General features: G+C 34.0%; 5 protein-coding genes and 1 long non-coding RNA gene across 12 annotated transcripts in view; 3 read left to right on the top strand and 3 right to left on the bottom strand.

The window, feature by feature from the left end:
- LOC132916244 (protein Wnt-4-like) overlaps positions 1-3705 on the top strand; it is a 73271-nt gene extending 69566 nt beyond the window's left edge. For all 3 annotated transcript variants that reach the window (XM_060976073.1, XM_060976075.1, XM_060976076.1), the window contains 3 exons: positions 642-819; positions 1627-1858; positions 2258-3705. In XM_060976073.1, the coding sequence (XP_060832056.1) occupies positions 642-819; positions 1627-1858; positions 2258-2459 (612 nt within the window). In that variant the 3' untranslated portion in view covers positions 2460-3705. The remainder of the gene's footprint in view (positions 1-641; positions 820-1626; positions 1859-2257) is intronic.
- Positions 3706-5383: 1678 nt separating this feature from the next.
- Positions 5384-10999, bottom strand: LOC132916242 (UDP-glucuronosyltransferase 3A1-like). Of its 2 annotated transcripts, XM_060976070.1 has the most exons (5): positions 10710-10999; positions 9302-10442; positions 8406-8751; positions 7588-7846; positions 5384-7152 (listed from the first exon to the last, which is right to left on the bottom strand). In XM_060976070.1, the coding sequence occupies exons 2-5, from the start codon at positions 9709-9711 to the stop codon at positions 6650-6652; spliced, it is 1518 nt and encodes a 505-aa protein (XP_060832053.1). In that variant the 5' UTR covers positions 9712-10442; positions 10710-10999; the 3' UTR covers positions 5384-6649. The 2 variants fall into 2 exon arrangements, with proteins under 2 accessions (XP_060832053.1, XP_060832052.1); XM_060976069.1 differs by having other exon boundaries at positions 9302-10999.
- Positions 11000-11100: 101 nt separating this feature from the next.
- LOC132916243 (nuclear pore glycoprotein p62) lies at positions 11101-14004 on the top strand. Of its 2 annotated transcripts, none has more exons than XM_060976072.1 (6): positions 11101-11217; positions 11434-11526; positions 11604-12191; positions 12280-12436; positions 12515-12752; positions 12836-14004. In XM_060976072.1, exons 2-6 carry the CDS (start codon positions 11457-11459, stop codon positions 13196-13198), a joined length of 1416 nt encoding a protein of 471 aa, XP_060832055.1. In that variant the 5' UTR covers positions 11101-11217; positions 11434-11456; the 3' UTR covers positions 13199-14004. The 2 variants fall into 2 exon arrangements, with proteins under 2 accessions (XP_060832055.1, XP_060832054.1); XM_060976071.1 differs by having other exon boundaries at positions 11128-11301.
- Positions 13300-15500, bottom strand: LOC132916247 (checkpoint protein HUS1). 3 transcript variants are annotated; one of them, XM_060976085.1, is made up of 3 exons: positions 15391-15500; positions 14220-14626; positions 13300-13721 (listed from the first exon to the last, which is right to left on the bottom strand). In XM_060976085.1, the coding sequence occupies exons 2-3, from the start codon at positions 14529-14531 to the stop codon at positions 13356-13358; spliced, it is 678 nt and encodes a 225-aa protein (XP_060832068.1). In that variant the 5' UTR covers positions 14532-14626; positions 15391-15500; the 3' UTR covers positions 13300-13355. The 3 variants fall into 3 exon arrangements, with proteins under 3 accessions (XP_060832068.1, XP_060832065.1, XP_060832066.1); XM_060976082.1 differs by lacking the exon at positions 15391-15500 and adding an exon at positions 14909-15188; XM_060976083.1 differs by lacking the exon at positions 15391-15500 and adding an exon at positions 14725-14879.
- Positions 15501-15703: 203 nt separating this feature from the next.
- Positions 15704-23203, top strand: part of LOC132916240 (transcriptional activator Myb) — a 41192-nt gene continuing 33692 nt past the window's right edge. Inside the window, exon 1 of the mRNA XM_060976060.1 lies at positions 15704-16038. Within this exon, the coding sequence (XP_060832043.1) occupies positions 16019-16038 (20 nt within the window). The 5' untranslated portion in view covers positions 15704-16018. The remainder of the gene's footprint in view (positions 16039-23203) is intronic.
- LOC132916775 (uncharacterized) lies at positions 18104-19076 on the bottom strand. The gene is made up of 2 exons (XR_009660197.1): positions 18850-19076; positions 18104-18742 (listed from the first exon to the last, which is right to left on the bottom strand). It is a non-coding gene; the product is annotated as an uncharacterized LOC132916775 (long non-coding RNA).

The following is a 23203-nucleotide window of genomic DNA, read 5'->3' as shown; positions in this document are numbered from 1 at the left end:
CGTTGGCATCGAGAGGCAGATACATTACTAGGTCAATAGTGGTTCGAGTGGTGCTCGAATCGTCGAGTATTGCGAGTTAGTTAGATAAAAGTAGCGCTTAACGAACGAATATATATATATATGCATATATGTATAGGGAATCGGTGATCCAAGTACTGCTCGATACTGTAACGAGTGTATTGTTTCAGTTAGATGCATGAAGGGCTAGCAATCAATTTAAAAATTGTATTTAACGAACAGATACATTTTCGATCACAGATAAATCGACTTTTTATCTTTTCTCTTTAAATAATTATTCTTTTTTAAAGAAATATTTCTTTTTTCCTTGTTAAGATATTTATGAAACATTTATCTCCTTAACATACTTACTAAATATGTAAATATAAAATTTCCCAAGCATTCCAATATTTTTGCATTCTATTGATTTTTTAATACTCATCGCGAGAAATTTCTAAAACAAAGTACAAAGTACCATTGCTTTACCCAAAATTTAATTACAAAATATTGCGTTACTTTTTCAAAGCTACACCTTTTGAAAATTTATTCCAAAAATCGTACCGACTTTTACAAAAATAATTCCTCTCCTCTAATGTCATATTAGACCTAACCTCATATCAAAAACAATTTTGTTCCTCATTCAGGACATCCACTTCGGAGAGAAATTCTCGCGAGAGTGGTCTGATAGTAGCGAGGAACCCGTGAAGGAGGGTGTGCTGCACGGACCAAAAGGGCTGGCTGGCCAGCTGATGAGGAAGCATGATAGCGAATCTGGCAGGCGCGCGGTCCGCTCGAGAATGCAACGCGTGTGCAAATGCCATGGTGAGCTATTAACGTGTTATACAGATAAGGTCCTCTATCTACGCTCTTATTTTTCATTCCTCACGCTTTAACGACTTAGGATTTCACCAATCCCTTGCTTTCTCCCACTCCACACCTCGTCGTTGGTTCGCTGCGTTCATGCGTGTACAGATTCATGGGTAGAAGAATTTCTCCTGAGACCTGTTTCAGCCTCAAAGCATGCCGTGAAAAGAAAGAATGTGACGTTCGTTTTATCAGTCTCGTGAAACTAGCGACTATTCTTCCTTGTCCGTTTTTTAGATGTTTTCTTATTGCTTGATAATTAGGTTTGAAAAATGAAGAAATATCAGGATCAATAAAAATACATATATGGTATGATAGAGAATACTAGAGATAGATATCAAATGTTTGCTTTAGATACTAAAACAATTAATGCGTTCTTGTATAGGAAACAATGAATAGCAGGAAGTATATGAATCACAAATTTGTGATTTATTTATATTTCAATGTACTTCTTAAGAATAAAGGAGGTTTTCAATTGTAAGGTTAGAGAATCTTATTAGATCTGTATTAAAATATTGCTTATTGAATTTTGTATGTCATAAAATACTCTGTAAAAGAATTCTACAAATTCAAAACATTATTGTAGTTCTTTATGCCTTTCTGTGCTCTTCACAATCTTAATACAGAAGATGTTCCAAGTCTCTATTAAGTTTTACCACTTTAAGGTTAAATACTTAAAGTTCTCCATATTACAGTATACATACTCGTAATCTTTTCTTTTTATTTTTCTAAATGTCTATTGAAACAATTGTTTTATTGTCTTAGGAATGTCTGGGTCATGCAGCGTACGCGTCTGTTGGAGAAGACTGCCGGCATTCAGGGTGGCTGGAGCAGCGTTAGCCGCGTTGCACGAAGGAGCAGCGTTGGTACGACTGGCACAACGTGGAGGTAGAAGACCAGCGAGATTGAGGCCTGCTCGTCCAGACCTCAAACGACCTAATAAAACGGACCTAGTGTACCTTGAAGATAGTCCTGACTATTGTGAAAAAAATATCACGTGAGAAGTTGAACATTACTATTTTTTTTATTATATCTTTTATACATTTATTTTTTATATTACATTTAAAACTAAAGTACTTATTAAGTTAAAATCTTACTATAACATTTATTTGGGTTATTATTCCACTTTAATTTACAGTAGTCACTCAGTTCTTACTACTGTAGTTCTCGTTTGAAATGCAGAGGGCAGTAATATACACGAAGGTTCAAAGCCACAATGTTAAAAGAAGTGGCCTTCAATGTTACCTGATTTTATACAATCCATAACTCAATTTTTGGGTCCTCAATCAACAAGAAAAATTCATCTACTCTCAATAAAATTAATTTTAAAATACAATTTTTCATAATTGAAACCTCTTTTATTTAGAACACCTTTTCTAAATATCTCTATTTTTAGGCTCGGTATTCCCGGGACAAGAGGAAGGATATGCAATCGAACATCCCTTGGTTTGGACGGATGTCGATTACTATGCTGCGGTCGGGGATACCAGACGAGAGTCCGGGACGTGACCGAGAAATGCAATTGTCGATTCGTCTGGTGTTGTCACGTGAAGTGCGAGCTGTGTCGGCACAAACGGGAAGAGCACGTGTGCAATTAGGCGGTAAACAAAAGAAAAGATAAGAAAAGGAAAAAAGAAGAAGAAGAAGCAAAAAAAATTGCATTCCGGTCGGCCTACCTACCGAAAGGTGCTTAACGACCCTCTGCGTCGAGGCAATTTCTCCACGATCCCTCGATACACGATGGCCCGTTCTCATGGTCGCAATGGAATCAGGGTAGAGATCGCGCATCTACCATCCCCGTGTTTTTTCTTTTTCTGATATTTGTTTCTTTTAGTTTGTATTTTTTTTTTCTTTTCTTGTTTGTTTAAGTTAATTCAATCGAGGCCGATTTGGCTCCAGATATGGAAGTCAGTCGCGTGCCGAGTAGAGAAAAGCGCCGCGAGAGGCTACGAAGAGTAACACGTTACATTTATAGTGCATTCTGTACCTGACAGTCAGAGTGTCGTAAGTCCACCGCACTTCGGCAACTATCGACCTTGAGCGTATATAATGTAGTTTCCGGACGGTTAGAATGTTAAGATGTTAGGATGTATCTAAACGTGTTTACGATGTACAAAATGATACACGTGATACCTTAATATCTCTGTTGTTTTTGGTAATAGAAATAGACTAATTAAACCCATCAAAAAGTCACATTGCTATCAATTGAAAGAATTGTTACTGAGTTACTTGTGGGAGTGTTAACATATAAAAAATCTGAACCTTAAGTAATCCTGAATTACTAAATTATCGAAAACAATTGTGAACAATCGCCAAAATATCTCTTAAGATAAAAAAAAGATTTAGTTATTTTAGAATGCATCATTTTTCATATTATCAAACACCACAGAGATATTTAAAATAATCCAAGCAAAATAGAACATTCTATAGAAAGAACTTTGAAGTAAAAAAGATGCCTGTCATAAAACTAGAGTCGTCTCAGTATTAACGTTGCGACAGTGAGTACAAGGTGTCTATGCAGTTGCACAGTTACGTGGCTTATTATACTAGTCTGGCTCTCAGGTGCACCATTATTTATGTAAATGTTAACATGTTGAGGATCGACGATGAAAAATTACACCAATTTTCACGGATATCTAAAAATGTAACGGGAATTGGGCTCGACTATAAGAGCATATATTATACGCGCAATAGTGCTCGTTTTATACTACAATTTACGTAATCGTAGGAAGAGTGAAATTGAACCTTTCGAAAAGGATCTTGTTTTAATCGATGATACTACTGTGTAGCGATGAATATTTTATTTGACATTGAGAGCAGCTAAACGTATTCGCAGCGTACTGATCCTTGGCTGAAACTCAATATGTTAATAATTTACGGTTTTTGCTGACGCGAGAGGGAGAGAGAGTGAGAACATGACGATAATAGAGAAGCGTGCGAGTGTTTCCGCGTGAACGAGATCGAGTGTCCACATAAGCGAGAATCTGAACACGAGGATGAAATAGAGTAATATAGGCGAGATATTAGGCCACTCGACGACCATTCTTCCCCCTATTCCTTTCTTTCCATTTTTCAACTGTTTCCTTTCTTTCCATATTTTTGTTTTTCTCTTCTTTCCTAACTTTCTGTTCGTGCTCGCACATTTGCGTATGGCGCGAGAGTCTTATTTATATTCGAAGTAAAAACCTCCACGATGTGTAGGTATCTCATTGTATACCAATGCTCTCTAGCGCCTAGAACCACTTTGTCTTCACCTAAATACGAAGCGAATTACAGTGAGCTGCAAAAATACGCTTATGCGCTTTGCAGCCGGAAATGAAACGCAATATAGGTTATACCGAAACTTTTAAAATATTGTTCTGACTATAAAGCATCCAATAACTTTTGAACATAATTTTCATATTTAACGTAACGTTTCATAATTATCAATAATAAAATATGTCAAAGCCCGAATTATAAAAAAATTTTAAAGATATAACGATATAGTAACCAAACATTGAATGGTGAGGATGGTGAAGCGACGATCTTGAGCTGTTGCCTCGAATTTGTCCAAGCTATATAGCCTCTTGGAACCATATTTTAAAAGTTCCAGCGTAACTTATGCAAGCCATACGCGTTATGCTTTACGTCTGCAGGCGTCTAAATATGTACTTTCACGACTCACTGTACACTACTCGCAGTATGTCGGCCGCGTATCGGCGAACAATGCGAGTTACGAGGAGCGAGGCGGACTACGAAAGCGAGAGTCTACATCAGAGAAAAGAGTACAGAGAGCGGTAGAGAAGTGCAGCGAACAAATAAAGGAAAAGGAGGCCGCGATAGCAACACATATCCGCTCTCGACAGTTCGCCTCGAGTCACTCGATTCGGGAACAATTCTGCCAATGACTGTACATACTGTCTCCTTGCCGTTTTGTAGATTTTACGTCCACGACTGCCGCGCTGTATATAGATAAGCATATATACATACAGAACATGTATTGTTGGTGGAAGCAACATAGTGAGGTTATATAAATTGACACATTAAACGGCGACATTGATATTGTCGCACCTAGAATCATAGGTGTCTCATAGCGGCATCTTGAACTCCAAGTTGTAAACGTGAATACTTAAATGTGTGAATGTATATTCACAATTTTAGTATAATGTGCATTGTGTGAAAAGATAGTAAATTATGAAATTCTAAAATTTGCTTCTCAAATTGTATAATATACAAAATTTGTTTAAATATGCTACAAACGAAGAAGAAATTCTGAGTTGACATAATATATATCTATATTTTAGATTGTCGTTAGGACTATGAAATAGACTTGTAATCACGCTATATCGCTTCTGCCAGCTATGCATGAAAACACGATCGATGTTAATTAGATTCATTGAATGCTGCATTGAGAGAGAAACTGGAGCATTTTGAAAAGAGTGATCGCTCCTGCGTTTTCCGCAGCCTCCCTCCTCTCATCTTTTATTTTTCCTTTCTTTGTTCTTTCATTTCGTTTCTTTGTTTTTTATTCATCCTCATGAAACAACTTTCATCAGTATATTTCATTGTATTTCTTCATAGGGAGTAACGTTCTATAATATCTCATTGCGCGAAGTGGAAGCTACCGTTTCGTCGCATTTCAGCCACGCTGATCTAGATGGATCACAGTCTAGTCAATTACGAAGTCCGAATTGATCATGTGTCGCGATCTCTTAATTACGATTGCTCGATGATTTTTCGCTTTTACAAGACAATTTTTTAATCTTCTTTTTTATACTAAAACAATTTTTTATACTGAATATATGTACAGCTTTTTACTCTGTATTTTTTTCTTCTTTTTACAATGACCAATATTTTATACGAAGATCAGTTTTTTTTACACCCGTCTTACGTGACGATGATCTTTTTTTCTTAAATCTATATGAGGTAACGAATTGTTTGATGACATGTGTCGATAGTAATGATATGCGAATATACAGGGTGTTATATTTAGTTTATATCTTTGAACGATTCCGAAAATTATTCGTTACAAGTGAAAGATGTTTTATTATTATTCTACAAAGATTATGAAAAAAACCTATTTTCATATCTTTCATTTGTTTACAAGATTTCACATATACAAATTAATCTAATGTACATCTTTCATAAATTACAAAAACAGAATAAAAAGGGGACGTGAAAATAAACAATGATAACATTGAAATCTCATTTAAATCTCGACATTGAAATAATTTGAATAATATGAAATATCAAAGCTTAGAATGAAACATTCTGTATATTCGTTGCATGAATAAATCAATCTCTGTTTGAACGGCATAATCAAAGGCAGCTGATCTAATTAGAGGAACATGGCCTTAAAAGAGAAAGAGAGAGAGAGAGAGAGAGAGCGAACGAGCTAGAGAGAAAGAGAATCGAATGAACTATAAGTACTGATTCGTCCGTACGTTTGTAAGGATTTAGGCGATAACGCACACGAGCGAGCACTCGTGCAACGAGACGACATACAGAGCGCAGTATTGACAAATTGTAATTTATTTTTCTCTCCTCGTCGTTGATAATACGCTACATCATACTTTCTAGCTTTTTCCAAGCAAGCAATCAATCATCAATCAATCTTATCGATCAAGTATTCTCGTAATAGTTACATCTCTTCATTAGCAATGAGATAAACCCTAGCTCGTAACATTTGTATTTGTATGTACCTGTACTCTACGTGCATTTATATAAATACATATGCGAAACGTGTCCGTAATTATCCATCCTATCGAATCCATGTTTTTTTTTCTCCTCTTTTAGATCAACCACATTTTTATTGCGTATATTTTCCCTTTAATGTTTTAGCTAAGACTAAATATTTTGCTATCATACAACCTATTGCCGAAAACAATCCAACTATAGTACCTACGACAAGACCAAGTAAGAATTGGACATCTTCATTCAAGGTCTTCGCTGGACTGACTGGAGTTAGGAAGTCTAAGTTCCAATCCTTTGTCCTTGCCATGTAACGTAACCAATAGATTAACCTATCCACAGCAGGATTTATTCTATCACGAATGGTTAAAGATACTTTTCTAGCATTCTCGCGGTAGTCCATAGTTTCATGAATCTGAGTCACCATATCAGCTAGTTCTTCACCAGATGAAATATGAATCTTTTCAGCGGAACGTGCGAAGCCTAATTGAACCGCTCGTGCAGCGTTTTTAAATTCGTTGGGATTTCTGGGGAAACATATGACTGGAGTTCCATGGAAGGCAGCTTCAAGGAGCTCTGTGGTTGCACAATGACTTAACACCACTCTTGTACGTCCATAACCTGCAATAATATGATAATAATATTATCAAAATTATTTTAAAATATATTTTCCAATAAATTTATAGGTGACGAAAAAGTTAGAAAAGAAAAGATAATATCTCTCATAGGCAGGCAAAAGAGTATAAGTCATTTTGGTCACTAACAACAAATTTTGCTTTGTTTATGGTTCTAATAATACAAGTCAATTTCATTTCTTTCCCGCTCTTTTATCTATGATTCTAAATGGTATATCCAAAATTTAACACCTGATCTTAAGCACGTTAAATATTGTAAGTGCTTTTCTGTCCAACTAATAACCCTGGTGTATACTCTTTTATCCGCCCATCAAAGATATGTAAATGATATTGTTCTTTAAAATGAAAGAATTAAAGTAATTAGTTTTAATCAGGAATCTACTAAGATTCTATGAGGAGACAATTTAATGTAATCTTTTACCTATTAAGTCTTGCCGATCAATTTTCGACTGAACGAAAAGATTCTCTGGCAGAGCATTATTTGAATTTTGCCATTTCATGTTTTTCCAAACTACTGCTTGGCCCTCCCTGCCTTGAGGTAATTTCTGTGCAAGCTCCCTAATTAACGTCTCATAATTTTCATCCAGAAGAGACACAATAGTACCCACTCGATACTCGATCAGAGTTTTGTGTAGGTCGCTTTGTAATGGATGTGCCCCTCTGCAGTGATGACAGCCGATCTACAATAAAGATTGTTAACGGAACGTTCTTCTTTGATAATTTTTAATTATACACCGAAGACAGAGATGGGTATTGCGTGGTATTATTAGGGAATTACGGCGTATGTTATGTGGTAAGAAAAAAAAGAGGAAAGGTATCAAGTTACTGAACTGGGATTCGAACCTAAACCGTTCATTTTCCAAACGAGTGCACTAATCAGTTAAGCCTCGCATAAGTTCAATATCATACTGTAAGTTAAGAGAGAAGGTTATTTTAGAATTTGCGATTGCTGAATTATTAATGGATTTATATGTGAAATTTTTTACTTTTTAAATTCTCAAATTTTGTCAAATTTTCAAATATACAAATTTTCAAATGTTGGGATTTTTCAACTTTCTAATTTTCTAATTTTCTAATTTTTTAATTTCCAAATTTGCTCATTTTCAAATATCTAAAACTGTTCCATGTCCAGTTTTAACAATTAACAATGAAACGCGCGATTAAATGTACTGGACATTGAAAAATATCTTATTAGGAGAACAGGAAACAGAATCGGAGTAAACATTTTTGATATCTCACTTCCACTATCAGCTGGGTGAGTAATGCATAATCCGAGCGTAGGATAACGTCAGCGTCCCAAAGTATAAGGCGAACATCAGCGTATAGATTATCTAAATCGAGACTGATATCTGGCAAGTATTTTCCCACTATCCGGAGAGCATACACCGTGTACTCATTCCGAGCCGTGGAGAATATTGACCTCCTTATAGTACTCGTCCACAACCGGGTCCAAACTTGTGTATTCTGAACCGATAAAGCGGCACCAGTATATTCGAAAACATACAGATCTTCTTCTCGATTGCGCGTCCATATCACTGGAATAGATTCAATAGCTCTTGCCCATGGCAGCAAACATCCATCGTGCCTACAAATTTATTATCTACGATATTATAATTTTCTATATTATTATTTATATAATTTTTAATTATTTAAGCTAGAAATTAATTCACTGCCTTTCTTGGAGAAATCTATAATTTAATCATCAGTTTTATTTTTAATCATTAATACTTCTTTTATTTTTAATTGAAATTCCTAATCGCAAAAATTAAAATTAAAGACAAGAATAACTAGAGAATACTTAAAACTTCTTGAGTCAAAAATAATTGTTTCTATGTTTCTTGACTTAGAAACCAACTACCGGAAGTAAATTATGTCTAGAATGATTAGAAAATAATATCAAAATGCAAATAATTGGAATATACTAAAATTACAAAAATTCGATATATTTAGTACTTTTAAGCTACTAATATTTATATAGTATATTTATATAATATAAATCGAAGCTACTAAATATTTAACATGATTTTAATGCAATTTTAAAAATTCTTTCGGAAACTACGCGGTAATGATACAAAGTATCATCATTAATGAAATTCACTTCGATTGTAAATACATATAACAATATTAAATTATACCAAAGTGCAGGAAATATGGCGAAGGTAGGTTGAATTTCCTGTATCTTCTTCGCGATTTGTTCATCTTTTAACAAAGCTTCACACGCTTGAATCGTTTTCTTTGTAGAATATGCAGATCCATCAACTTCGACTTTCACTGTGAGCACTTCAACATCGATCAAAGTTTCGTAAACTTCGTCTTCGTTGGACTCCGGTATAATTAACGTTGTATCGATCCCTTCATCCGACAAAGTGTTGGCTAATAAAGATATGTCATAGATATCCTCGAAAGCGACAACCACTGCCGATTGCGGGGGTGCAATTAATGTGGAACCGTGAATTATGTTCGCCAAATACATAAGTAGGTATGACGTAATAATTACCGACATTTTGATCGAACAATAGTAACGATCGATAAAGATTAAATCCATAAACGTTTACTTGAAAAGATAATATTTTTAGTACATTTAGAAGAAAAATTGCGAAGATAGCCGTATTACATATGTAAAACCGCGTTCATTTTAATTTCGAGCAATCTTCAGTCAGTTATCGCTACATTAATCACGATTTCGAAACTGCATCAATCATTCGCTAAAAAAAGAAAACGAAAAAACCGTCCCGGGAGTTCTTAATAAAACAGCACTATTTCCTACCATCCGTTAATTCATATATGAAAACAGTTTATTATTAGTAAGTCGTTAAATTCTCCAGTTTCCAAATCACTAATTCCCCACCAATTTCATCTTTCGAAAACACTTATATAAATACGATATATTCATTTATTCCTCGAGTTTACAAATCACCAATTAGAGGTTTTTTCTTTAGAAAACACTTCTGTTCTATATACGTGTATGCTCTATATAGGCACCTTATATGTGTACAATTGATGTAATAGTTAATACAAGACACAATATAAGTTTCGATGAATGCGTTTCATTTATTCTACAACATACACGAATCTGTACAATTTAGGTTTTGGACACCTGTTTAAAATATGTGATATACACAAGGTACAATTTTCGCACCTTAGGTATATACTCTCACAAATTACATAGATAAACAACACTGCTTTTTTTTAGACGGAGTACGTAGACTTTGCGTAGAGAACGCTAGACAGTTTAGTCCGAGGAAAGATGAATATTAGGTCCACCAGTGACTGATTCTATAACACACAGAATCACCATGAAGCGTAAACTATCGCGTGGGTCGTAAGTCGCAAGTCGTAACACGCAGCTTTCGTAAGCAAACTTTGCCTCTGAACAAGAAGAATGTTTCACACACGAAGCGGCTAAAAGTTCCTGAAAATATACGCTCCAGCTCTAGATACGAATGCGTGCACTCTATTTAGGCATGATGTGTGATATTATCATATGATGCTAATGTAACAATTTAATTAAATCCTTTAAACATAGAATAAATATATAGTAACGTAAGAAAAATTGAGATGTTGATGTAGCGAGTTGAGGTTAAGTTCACTAGTAATACCGATTAAATTCTTGATGAATATAGAAGTACTTGCGCAGTAGTTTTCACACACACTCTGTTCTATTTATTCACATTTTTGTACACTATAATAAATGTATCAATGTCTTTTATGGTCGAAAAAGATTGTCTAATCTACAAATTGTATTGACTGATAATACTGTATATAGAATATTAATAATTTTTTATAGTTAATGTAATGTAATAATTTTTAAATTAATTTTTGAATGTTTTTATTACTAACATCCATTGGGAAGAATATTCACAATGAATGTTTCATCACTACAATGCCATCTATTAACCTACAATATGATAGAGTGCACTGTATCTGAATAATTTCGCTTGAATTTGCTTTATATTGGTTAGAAACTGCGAAGTATAATTTTTAAGAGACTTTAGTTCTGTAGCAAAGGATCTAAAATAGATAATTGTAAAGTATAAACTGTAGTGTATAAGTATCTTATAATAATTTATTATTTTTAGTTTAAGCATTGACTCAAATGCTTGTATTAAAGTCAATGACGTTTAAATCGAATAAGGTTAGTTGTAAAACTATTTTAAAATATAAAATTTTTAAATAAAATACATAATGAATAACGCTTAACTTTCTTACAAATTTCAGCATTTTTATACAATAATTAGTAAAGTTTTAAATATGTATTATTTTATAGATATAATAATATAAAAAATAAAAATGAGTTTCACATACAGTACTCCAAAGTCTCAACCCAGTACTACTCCTGCAAGCACTGTACCAACTACAAGTATATTTAATATTTTGTAGTAATCAAAAAATATAATTATACCTTTTTATTCTACAATATTTTAATTCTTTTTGTAGCTTTTACATTTGGAGTTGGTGGTGCCGGAGATGCAGCAAAACCAACAGGATTCTCGCTTACATCTACGCCAGTACAAACTAAACCTGGTGGAACATTTGGTACTGGATTAAGTATTACTCCTGTTCAGAATCCTGGCTTTACTTTTGGAACACCAACTGCTGCTCCTACAACCACTGTACCTTCACAAACACTTGGTTTAACATTTAGTACTGGTACAACTGCAAGTACTGGCATAACTCCTGCAGCAACTACTGGCATAACTCCTGCAGCAACTACTGGCATAATTCCTGCAGCAACTACTGCAACAGCTCCTACAGGATTCTCTACACCAGCACCAGCTGGAAATACTTTAAGCTTTAATTTAGGAGGTACTACTACAGTGACAACAACAACAGCAGCGACCTCAGCTTTTGCATCCAAGCTACTTACTACTGGATTTGCCTTGGGTGGCGGTGAAACTGTTGTATCCACTGCTAGAACTGGCTTAACGTTTGGTACACCAAATACAATGACAACGGGAACTGGGTTTACTCTTCCTGCAACACCTGTTGTAACTACTGCTATAGCTACAACCACAACAGCAACAGGTATTAGTTATTAACTTTCATAGTACATATGTATTATAATAATCCAAGTCTGTTTTATGAAAATAACGATTGTTCATTGTCCTTACAGGTTTCTCTTTAGGTGCAAGTGGTACAACATCTGCAGCCACAGGATTTACCTTCGGTACAGGGACAACTTCAACTAGCACAGCAGGATTTTCTTTAAATCAAACTGCAGCCACAGCAAGTCTCACATCTACTCAAGCATCATTGGGTACAACTACAACGTATGTCTAGTTTTTACTGTTATTTTGTAACATGAGGTTAATATAATATTTTGTTATTTACTAAATGAAACATTACAGCGTCAGTTCATCTGCGGGTACACTTCAACCTGCTTCTATAAATTCGTTTGAAGAATCCATCAATAAATGGACCTTAGAACTAGAAGAGCAAGAAAAGGTATTTGTAAACCAAGCTGAACAAGTTAACGCTTGGGATAAATTGCTTATAAGCAACGGAGAGAAAATAGTAGCACTGAATCAAGAGGTTGAAAGAGTCAAAATTGAGCAGCAGCAGTTGGAGCATGAATTGGATTATGTTGTAAGTTAATTATTATTATATATTAAATAACATATAAAATATAAACCCTACAATTTTACAAATATATATAATTACAAATACAGGTTGGTCAGCAGAAAGAGTTGCAAGACTGTTTAGTACCACTAGAAAAGGAATTAGCATCTCTTTCAGTATCTGATCCAGAAAGAGAATACACATATCGTTTAGCGGAAGATCTTGATACTCAATTAAAACGAATGTCAGAAGATTTGAAGGAAATCATCGAACATTTAAATCAGGCCAATCGCACGCAAGATTCCAGCGATCCTATTGTCCAAATTGGCAAAATATTGAATGCTCATATGAACAGTTTACAATGGTTAGATCAGCAAACAACTTTGTTGAATCAAAAGATTCAGCAGATCGATCAGATGCATCAAAATTTCAGACAAGAGAATGAACGAAATTTCAATTTAGCGTATAATTAACATTAATCGCCGAATTTTTTTAATTCTACCATGTGAAGTTCTTTAAGCAGAAAGTTCATTTTGTATTAATTGCCTTTATGCATAAAAAAAACCCAAGGGTGTGTAAAAAATAAAGAATTTATATTGTATGAAAACAGTTTGTTAAAATTAATGCGATTCAAATAGATACCGAGGGTAAGAAATACTGTATTTTAACATAATCTGCTACATGCAGAAATAAGTTAACCATCTTGTCTTGAAGTATGTTACATTTTACGCCATCAGGATGTGTTATGTCCCAAGCTAGGAACATGAAAAACTTCTTAATATCTATAGTAGCCGATATTTTGTCTTCTTGACTTTGTTGACTACAACTCCAAACTTGCAACTTTTGGAAATGTGTAGACACTGTGGCGCTGTCCGTGTCGATTTTCAATACAAATATGCCGGTTTTGTCGGCGCTTAACGTTAATTGTGGACTCATGTTTTTCATCCTTTCTACAATATGTTTTACGTGTTTAAGTTGAGGCATATCGACCGAAATCTGGAAAAAATTAAAAATAGAAAAATAAAAGTACAATGGTTACAAGAAGTACATGTTTGCACATTATTCTATTTATTATAGCAATTAAATATTAATTAACTGCATATATCCACTTTCATACCACTTAGTAATACTTGAACTGCTACAGAGATATGATACTATGAAAATGAAATATCAAATCTGATAAAAATCCATTTTATTGGAAAAGAAGATACTAAGTTATAAATAAGTGCAAGTACTTCCTGTGCTATGAAAAACTAATAACAATTAAGAAAGAACTAGACTGCAAATTTTTATGAAAATTCATATTTTTGAGAAAATAAAAGATTGACCTAGGCTTTATTCCACCTATTCCACGTAATATAACGGGTACTGTATTCTGAATATTTTGTAATATTCTATGAATTTGTGCACATTCAAATTTTTCGTAAATACATAAAATTCCGTAGTGTAGAAGTAAGTATCATAAATAAAATAAGCAGAAAAAATTGTTTATACATGAAATTCAGGAATATTTGGTGCTTGATGCTCGGTCCATTCGCGTCGTGGTATAACTCTGACAGGTACATCGTGCAAGCATTGTCTTGATTCCATGCTTAACGAAGGTAACTCAATTTCTATAGTGAGACACGGTTGTCGTTTATTCGTTAATTTGATTTTAACGCTTTTTGCGGTCATTCGTAAAGATCCTAGGGATCTCGCGAGCAATGTGGGATCAAATTCTAAATAAATCTCATTTTGTTCTTCAGAGACGCCATTCATAATGTATTCAGTAAAAAAATGAGTCTGACTTAGTTCAGCCCAAACCATCGATGCTCGGTCATCAGTGACACTGAAGCATAATTCATCCAACGTTAACCGCAAGGTACACTGTTTTGTTATTCGAGAGATAACATTAACGATATCTGAAATAAAATTGTATATTTTAACATTATTGTATTTCTATGAAACTAATTGATAATAAGAGGGGTTAAAATTGCAATTCAATATCAATTTTTATTACGTTGCATTCGGTATAAAAATTTGTATTGGTATTGCTATTTTATCGTAGACGTTAAAATACTTCCGGTATATAAAAAATTGCATAAGAATAAGGATAACGTAAATATACTAATATTTATTGATATTTAATTATACACAACAATTGGCAGGGAAGGTTAGAAATAGTTTCCATGATTTAAACTCACTGGTGAAATCTCTCATTGCAATTACGTCCATCATTCTACACCTGAATTTCATCTTTGATGGTATAATGTATAGTTTTTATAAGACTTAAGTATTGGATCTCTTGTCGTGTAAACAAATTTTACGCGGGAACTTGTGATACAATAATTACATACCGATGACCATTTGACAGACGATATTTCGACATTTTTAGTGATTACAATGCACCTACAATAATTCACTATTTATACTACATTTTGATCACAAGAAAACAATGCACCCGATTCTACATCATTAAATTTATAATTTATATTTTGTGAACAAAAATTTATATGAAAAGGTCTGTATTTAATATAAAACAAAAAATTATACATATGACAGGTAAATACACTTAAAAAAATATGATAACAGAGTACAAATAGAATATAAAAAATCTAATTTCATATATGTCTTATTATGTTATTTATTTCTTATATTACAGAAACAAATAAAATAATTTACTTACTATGATTACAAAAAATATAACGTTGTATTTGACTTCAAGAGCTCCAAGATTTATGTATTAAAATTTGTACGTTATTATTAACTCCTATTTCTTCTATTACAGATACAAATAAAATAATCTAATTATATTACATATTGTAATCTCAAGAAAGATAACATCACATTCTACTTTATCAACAAACTCCAAAATATATGTTGCTAAAATTTGTAACGTAATTTGCAAGTCTCTCAACAGATGTCACTAACGTGTATATTTTCCGTTAATTTTCGCGCGAGAAATTATCCTAGACGGTTCGAATGCCGAATGATCCATAATCTAGCAACGTGGTTCTAAGTTTCTCCTGTCAAGTTTTGTGTGTAAACAAAGCAACATATCAAACCTTACGTCCGATAGGTCGCGTCCTTTCGTTTGACGGTTCAGTTCACGAAAATTGTTCACATTTTGACACACAGTAGTCCTCGTTACGTTCTCTCCCTTGGAAGTTGCGAATCTTAGTTGTTTGGTTGAGGGTGAGTTCGGCCATGTTGTCAAGTTCGGCGACTGACAGAAATTTATCGTAATAAATCGTGTCTCGTTAACTGTGTTTCTGAACTGGGTAGAATCAGCGAATCATGCAACACTGATCGACATGCGGTTTGCCAGAAAGAGGTAAGTCTCTATCTCTTTCTCGTAAAACGTGTGAACATATTTCTTATCTTTTTCTATTTCTTTCCCTTCTCAACATTCTACATAAACATACATTTTCTATATAGAAAAATGGGTATTTAACTCGTATAATAAGTTAAATTAAATTAAATTACACTTGTATCTAGGTCCTGTCATATTTGCTGACATCAAGCTCTTGAGTGATTATCAATCGATTAGAAATACGTCCCTATTTAAGCATGTGTTATTAACTTTGTTTTGTTCCGAGGTAGTTAACCCCGGGCGCGAAGAAACAAATTCTTGACCGCTAGAGTTACGAATTCTTGCAAAAAAGTTATTTTCGTAACAACATAGGTTCAGTGACATTTTTGTTTTGTTACAATATTCCTTGTATTCAAATAATATTCGATTGCAAGAGGAGTATGAAATATTATATTTTGAAATAAATATTAAGGAATTATATAATTTAATCAATTTATCACTTATTAGTAGATTACAGATTTTTATGCAATTATACGAAGTTTAAAAATATAGAAATCTATAGAATTTATATGATATATAGAAACATAGAAAATGTTAAATATATAGCATTCTTTATAGTATTTAATAGATAAAACGAATTTCTGCTTAAGTCATACTCTTTTAATTGTATCCATGAAAATATAAATTTGTATAAAAATCAGTCGCTTGTTCATTACCAGTAGAAGACGTCGTAAATTGTTCGAACAAGTACTTTACAACATTCGATACGTCTGTAGTTCATATTACAGCGAGACTTTATTGTTCTCAGAAAACATGCTCCCAGTAGCCGAGTATTTAAATGATCCGCGTGTATATTTTTTTCATTATCGAACGTCTAGTCGAGGCAGGTGGTAAAACACGTGGCATGCGTAGAGAACTTGCACCGGTCCCGTGTTTTTCTTTCCTTGTCTTCTTTCATCTTTTAGTTACTTTTGCCATTTCTCTCTTTCTAGCTTCTACTTTTCATTTCTTTTCGTCTCTCTCGTTCACATTAGCGCGTTGTATACATTCTGTCTTCGTATTGCACGACACATCAGTACGAAGAAAACGCGTAGTATCCAAGGTTCTCACCCTAGGTCATAAGATATGTACATACGTCGAAACACAAAGAGTAAGCACATTCTTTCGTCGGTTTTATCATATATGTACCTATATAAAAATCATTATTATTATTATTATACTATTATCAAATAATATTTAACATTTGGTTATCCTAAATTCAATTTATGTATAGTATCTGCTCTTGTCAGCTTAATGTATAATTAAGTCTAAAGTTATACATATTACATAGTTAGATATCATATATTATATTGAATTCGAGAAATTCGTAGTCCTTTCAAAATTGGAAAATTTTAATAAGAATCATCAATAATGTATTATTTAAGAATATGTCAAAAATGTTGAGATGATCTTATTGTCAGATTAAATATTCACCTTCAAAAGTCTCATTTATCAAATGAATCATCTATCCTGATTTTGACAAACCACTTAGACCAATGACAATAAACAGGATACTTTAAAACCTTGCAAAAGCCATTTGAAAGAAATACAAATCGCTATAAAACAGAGTACAGATTAATTAATTTGTTCTAATTTGTTCTATGAGCTTTACAAACAACCTAATATATTGTTATAAATTATTTTTTGCTTTCAAACCATTGATTTTGTTTTAATTTTTAAATCTTCTCGCAATATCGATTGATTATCGAAAAGTTGTTCGATTCTGTGAACGACAATTTCGAGGTTAGCCACTATCTCGCGTTGTCGAAGTTTTTGCATCGATATCGTCTTTCTCATTCACGGATCCGGTAACCCAGAAAGGTATAAGGTAACGGCGGGAGTTGAGAACTCTTTTCGAAAGGGTCAGCTTTCTCTTTTCGAAAGAAAATATTCGAGAGAAACAATCGAGTGTAGATACTTGTGTACCCACATTGGTGCCACAATATTCTATGGAAAACGCGTAAAAGAATACACATTGCGTTAAGACACACTTGAGTATACGTAGAGTACACTTTGAGGTGAGCTATAGGGCTATAGCTTATTCAAATAGCGGCCATATTGTTTTTTTATTACGAAATGTAGATACATTGTGTATACAAAATTCCTTACACCGTGTTTTCAAGAACTAACGACATATATAATAACAATATTATTATTACTAATATATGTGATAAATAATAATGTTCAATGTTATTGATACTATAGATTTATTATTTATTAATCGTATATATTATTATCATGATGGAGATGGAGTCATTTAAATTCGAATTTGTGTGGTATCTGCTTCGTTTACTTATCAAAGAAGCACTTAAACAACAGAAAATAAAACCTCATTTATTTAATGTTTAACAAGCGTTGCGTATTTGACCTGGAAAGCTCTGATTAACCACAGACACGTTTCGCGCAAACTGGATCCTTCCTTCCGACATATCATCAGCTCTGGTCCCATTTCTCTATATGTATTTGCTTTGCAGTAAAGGCAAAGCAACCACGAAGAGAACCGTAAAACCTACCGATAAATTCCTTCTTTAACAAGTCATTCCTGGAAAAGTTGACCTCGAATGGGACTTCACGCTTGTTCAAACGTTCACGTTTAACCCTTTAGCGCTCGATACCTTCACCATCCACACCTTAGGTACGGTTCTTAGATTATAACACTATATAATCTTTTCGTTTCCCATGTTTTCTAGACCGAATAAAAAATACCTTTACAGGTATATAAAATCATTAAATTTTTCTTTTTATATTTATTTATATATATGCATATAGTTGTATATTTATTTTTATACTTACATTTTCTTTTGTTTTTAATAAGGTCAAGGATATATGTGGGTACCGTTTATATTTTTCATTGCTTTCTTTCTGAATTTTTAAAAAATTAATTACAATAAATCAAATAAATACCACTTGATCATGATTTTTGAGTTGTGATAAATTCAAATAAACATTTAAGATGTATAAGATATATTCTGTTAAAACACAGATTATTACATGTTTATTCAAGATAGTCGAATATATAATAATATTAATATAATAATATAATATTCCTTGACCTATTCGACACTTGTGCTTCATGGACGATGGCGCTGGGTTTTGTTTCTATCTCGCTACGTAATCTAGCCACAGCTAAGAAAATGCTTACTCGCTTTGTAGGCTTGTGGATAATCAATCGTATACAAACAGTAGAGGCCAGTGAAGCATAATAACGAAGTGACTTCCGTTCATTAATATTTCTTTCGTATCGTGGTCTGGGACTACGTCCCCTGAAATTAAAGGTCCAGATGGTACGAATCCACCCCTGATCTATTTTGAGCTTTCGAGCGATCTACACGACCCTCGCTAATCCCCCTTGGCAAACTCATTTCACCCATATTGCATTTCATCAATTTGCAGCACTACTCTTATTAATGGCGTAGTTATAACCACGCCACCGACGCGTCTCTGTAGTTTGATTCCTGATTAGACTGTGAATGTTTGTGCATTTATAAAAAATTTTAAAATTCAAAATATATAGAAAGCATAAAAGATGTAATATTCAAAATGCAGTACTTCTGATATTTAGTGAGTGAAACAAATTTCTGTGTAAGCTTTACTTTTGGTTTAGTAGGTTTTCATAAAAATATTGAAGATCACGGAAGAAGGACACAATGAGCCACATTTTCCATTTTTTACAGGAGAACAATTTTGTCAATTAATCTTACGTTACTAAAATTGGTTTCTTACTTGATTTTGGAACTAAACATATCTATTTTTCCACCCTCTTTACAGTTTAAGAAACATTACTTTGTATGATATTAAAATGTTGTTTGTTTTTAACAATTATGTAAAGCTTCAGCTAGAATCTAACAAATTTTTTTTATCTTTAGCTATTTTATGTTGAAATATTCCCTTTTACTCACACAATGACATTATAATCAACAAATCAACAAAAATGTACTTATCATGTTTTTCTCTTATAATCATCAACATAAATTTACATAAATATCCATAAATCCAACTGATAATTTCAAAATAATATATTTCTAGATTAGTGATATCACGTGCCACATACCCGTTCAATATCTTAAACATTATTTGGCTAATGAAAAAGATCACATTATGGTAGTGGTTCGCGAAACGCGCGTCGATTATTCGACTTGGTTTGAGCTGATGTCCCTTCATCCCGACATCCAGGGCATGTAACGTTTCTACTTATCAATATTAACTCGTCTGTTGGGAGATAGAGTGACGTCAACTCACGAACCCGGTGTCCCGCATGGCAACTGCCAAGGCGTGTTGAGCCAGGACGCAAGGACAGACGCCGCGCATAGTGCACGCGGTGCGTTCACACACATTAATGCGCATACGTATGTTTCCCCAAGCTCGTGTGCACAGCCCTCGTGCTGCGTTTCTTGCTCCGTACTCTCGTGCTCCTTCCACACCTCCCTCCTACTCCCTGTCTTCGACGCCCCCTTTCCTCTCCTGTTCTTTTCTTTACACCTTTTGTAAACTCTTCCTCCTTTTTTCGAACGCGTTTTCTTTCAATTTCATTTCCGCCCGTCCAGTATTTTCTCTTTCCTTTCTTTCGTACAGTTTGCATCTTTTTTGTACACGACTATGTAATTTTCCTATAAAAGCTATAATTATTATACAAGTTATATTAGTTAATTATAGGTATATCTATTTTAACTTGGTATATACTACAATTTTTTAAAGGAATTTTATATTATTTGCTATTTTCCAATTGAAAAATGATTGGAAAAATAGGAAAACTTTATCTTTATTGGTTTAATTAAGAAAATAAGATACAATGCGTTACACAAAACATTGTGTCACTATAATGAGACATGACTATCATAACTGTATTGGTAAAATTTGAAACAAATCTGAAAATGCATATTAAAATTACAAGATATTTACTACAAATACATGTACAATTTATAGAAATTACTATGGCCTTTGAACAGCATACTAATTTTTCAATTAGTATACTAATTTTTTACTAAGTGTAAGTCTTGGTTCAAAATTTTCTATATTTAGAAATTTTAGTTCTTCATGATTTTGTCCCCATATCTTTTTTCTTTACCTTGATCGTGACATTTCTTTCCTATGTTTACTTGTATCGAAATGGAATATCATTTTTCCTCGTTCAATCCCTCTCTCCTTTTCTCGTGTATGTACAAACATGCGCACGTGTATACCCTTTCTCTGTTTTCGTCGATGTCGCGTAAGGCCCTGTATTTTAGAATACGTCACTGAACGGTACGCATTATTGGGCGAAAGAAACGAAGAAGGTTCATTTTGTCTCGTCTTATTTCTGTGAACGCAGCAGCTGTCTTTTATTTGTCTTCTCTCATACTGACGCGAATCATGATTACGATTGGGCCACCACTATGGAATGCGTGCAAGCATGTGACAGGAAGCTTTTTAATCTCGTTGGTTGACTGATAAAAATGTCTGCCAGCGACCGATTTATGGATGTCATTGCTAGGTTATGTCACTGTAGTGTATTTGATGCTTGGCTTATGACTTTACTTGGTTGACTTCAGTGGGTGAATTTAATAGCTTGATCTTCTGTACTGTTGCTGATAAAAATATTTGAAGTATGATTTCGGAAATAAGAATGAAATATCGTTAATTTTAAATTGTGAACACTTCGGTTCAGGGTCACATGTGGTCCTATTCTCTATGAGGCCATATTCTAAAACCTAACTGTACAATTTAATTAGGCCTAATAATGATGTTGCGCCTAGAGTCTCTAAAAATATAAATGTGGTTTTAAATAGGTCATATAGATAATAATTAGTTTGTTTCTGATTTAAGGAAATATTAAATATCTTAATGTTCAGGGTAAACATTTTGATTTAATCAAACATTATAATGGATGAACTTATAGTAGGTTATAGGTTTCGCAAGAAATATCAATATTCTAACGTTATCTCCATGTTTTCTTCAATCTTCAACTGTAGTCTCCCTAAAAATATTGAGCAGTATACATGACCTCCTTTCAAGCCATATTTTTTGCCATTAACAACTTTCGATAACGTCAATATTTATGGAATTACGCAGTGTTTCCAATTACATGGGGATCATCCTCTATATATATAGTACATACTTTATTCCTAAACGTTTTCTGGGGTTTGTATAGTTTACTCTGAACCACTAAGCGAGACATCAAACAATTATGCGGACATGAACGTAATATATACACGTGTTTCTTAATTCGATAATTAATACGCATAACTAGAGTTTGGAAAAGAGAAGAGAGGCCTCAAGGGAGGCAGTGCTAGCAGACTTAATTACTCGGTCGTTAGTACGCTTAAAACAACACACGATAAAATGCTGTGGCACGACCGATGTTATCTCACTGCTCTAACTATCACCGCGGGCCCCTGTAATTTTCAATCGTTTCATTACGCGCGCAGAGGCCGACGAAGTTCGAAGACCAGTCGAAAAATCCGATACAGGAAGAGTCAGCCATAATTTATGCTCGCGTTTTTTGGCCAGTTACCGACCCACGGACACGAATCAGGCAGCAAGTACCGCAATGCGGTCGGTAACTCGCAGTTTCTGAGGTACACCGCGTTAATACAAGCGAAATTACAGGGTGCCCGCGAGTTCCTTGTACCGAATACCAACAGCGCCACGCTCGATGGTTCTCAGTCGCCTTCAGGCGAGTTATCTATGGGAGTATATAGGACGAGTGGACGTGGAACGAATGAGAACCCGGAAGGCGGATTCCCCGTGCACTTCAAAGGGAAAAACCTGTCTGCGTTGTCGAAACGACCTGCATCCATTCTCAGGCATACCGCTCTTGTCTTCCATCCAACGTATATGGCGTCTGTTTCGTAGCTGGTCCCGTTCGAGGAATTTCATGCCGCATAGACGATTAATTTGTCTTATCCAACTATACGTCCAGTGCGTAATATTATTTGACGACAGCTTATCATTTATTTTCCCGACATTCCTCACAGACGTTTTTTTCAGAGTGGATAGCTCTTAATCCTATTCGGAGCGGCCCCCTTTTTTCTTCTTGATTCCGCAAGAAGACTGAATGGACAGAGGGTATGTCGGGTATCTGTAGAAACATTATTGAATTTTTAATGAAATACGTTATTATGCAAGTATACTTTTAAAGAATAATGTTTATAATAGTAGGACCCTCTTG

The sequence above is a fragment of the Bombus pascuorum genome, chromosome 2 (assembly GCF_905332965.1).
Source record: "Bombus pascuorum chromosome 2, iyBomPasc1.1, whole genome shotgun sequence".
NCBI classification, from domain to species: domain Eukaryota; kingdom Metazoa; phylum Arthropoda; class Insecta; order Hymenoptera; family Apidae; genus Bombus; species Bombus pascuorum.
This window is presented reverse-complemented; position numbering and strand designations above follow the sequence as displayed.

Bases quoted from the DNA above. Each gene is read 5' to 3' on its own strand.
- LOC132916247 (XM_060976082.1), bottom strand. From the start codon at position 14,960: ATGAAATTCAGGTGTAGAATGATGGACGTAATTGCAATGAGAGATTTC. The intron at 14,627-14,908 runs GTGAGTTTAAAT...ATTTTATTTCAG, and splicing joins TGCAATGAGAGATTTCACCA to ATATCGTTAATGTTATCTCT. The intron at 13,722-14,219 runs GTATAAACAATT...AATTTTTTCCAG, and splicing joins CAAATATTCCTGAATTTCAT to ATTTCGGTCGATATGCCTCA.
- LOC132916242 (XM_060976069.1), bottom strand. From the start codon at position 9,711: ATGGATTTAATCTTTATCGATCGTTACTATTGTTCGATCAAAATGTCG. The intron at 7,847-8,405 runs GTGAGATATCAA...TCTTTATTGTAG, and splicing joins TCACCCAGCTGATAGTGGAA to ATCGGCTGTCATCACTGCAG. The intron at 7,153-7,587 runs GTAAAAGATTAC...ATATTATTGCAG, and splicing joins TGATCGGCAAGACTTAATAG to GTTATGGACGTACAAGAGTG.
- LOC132916243 (XM_060976072.1), top strand. From the start codon at position 11,457: ATGAGTTTCACATACAGTACTCCAAAGTCTCAACCCAGTACTACTCCT. The intron at 12,192-12,279 runs GTATTAGTTATT...TTGTCCTTACAG, and splicing joins TACAACCACAACAGCAACAG to GTTTCTCTTTAGGTGCAAGT. The intron at 12,753-12,835 runs GTAAGTTAATTA...TTACAAATACAG, and splicing joins AGCATGAATTGGATTATGTT to GTTGGTCAGCAGAAAGAGTT.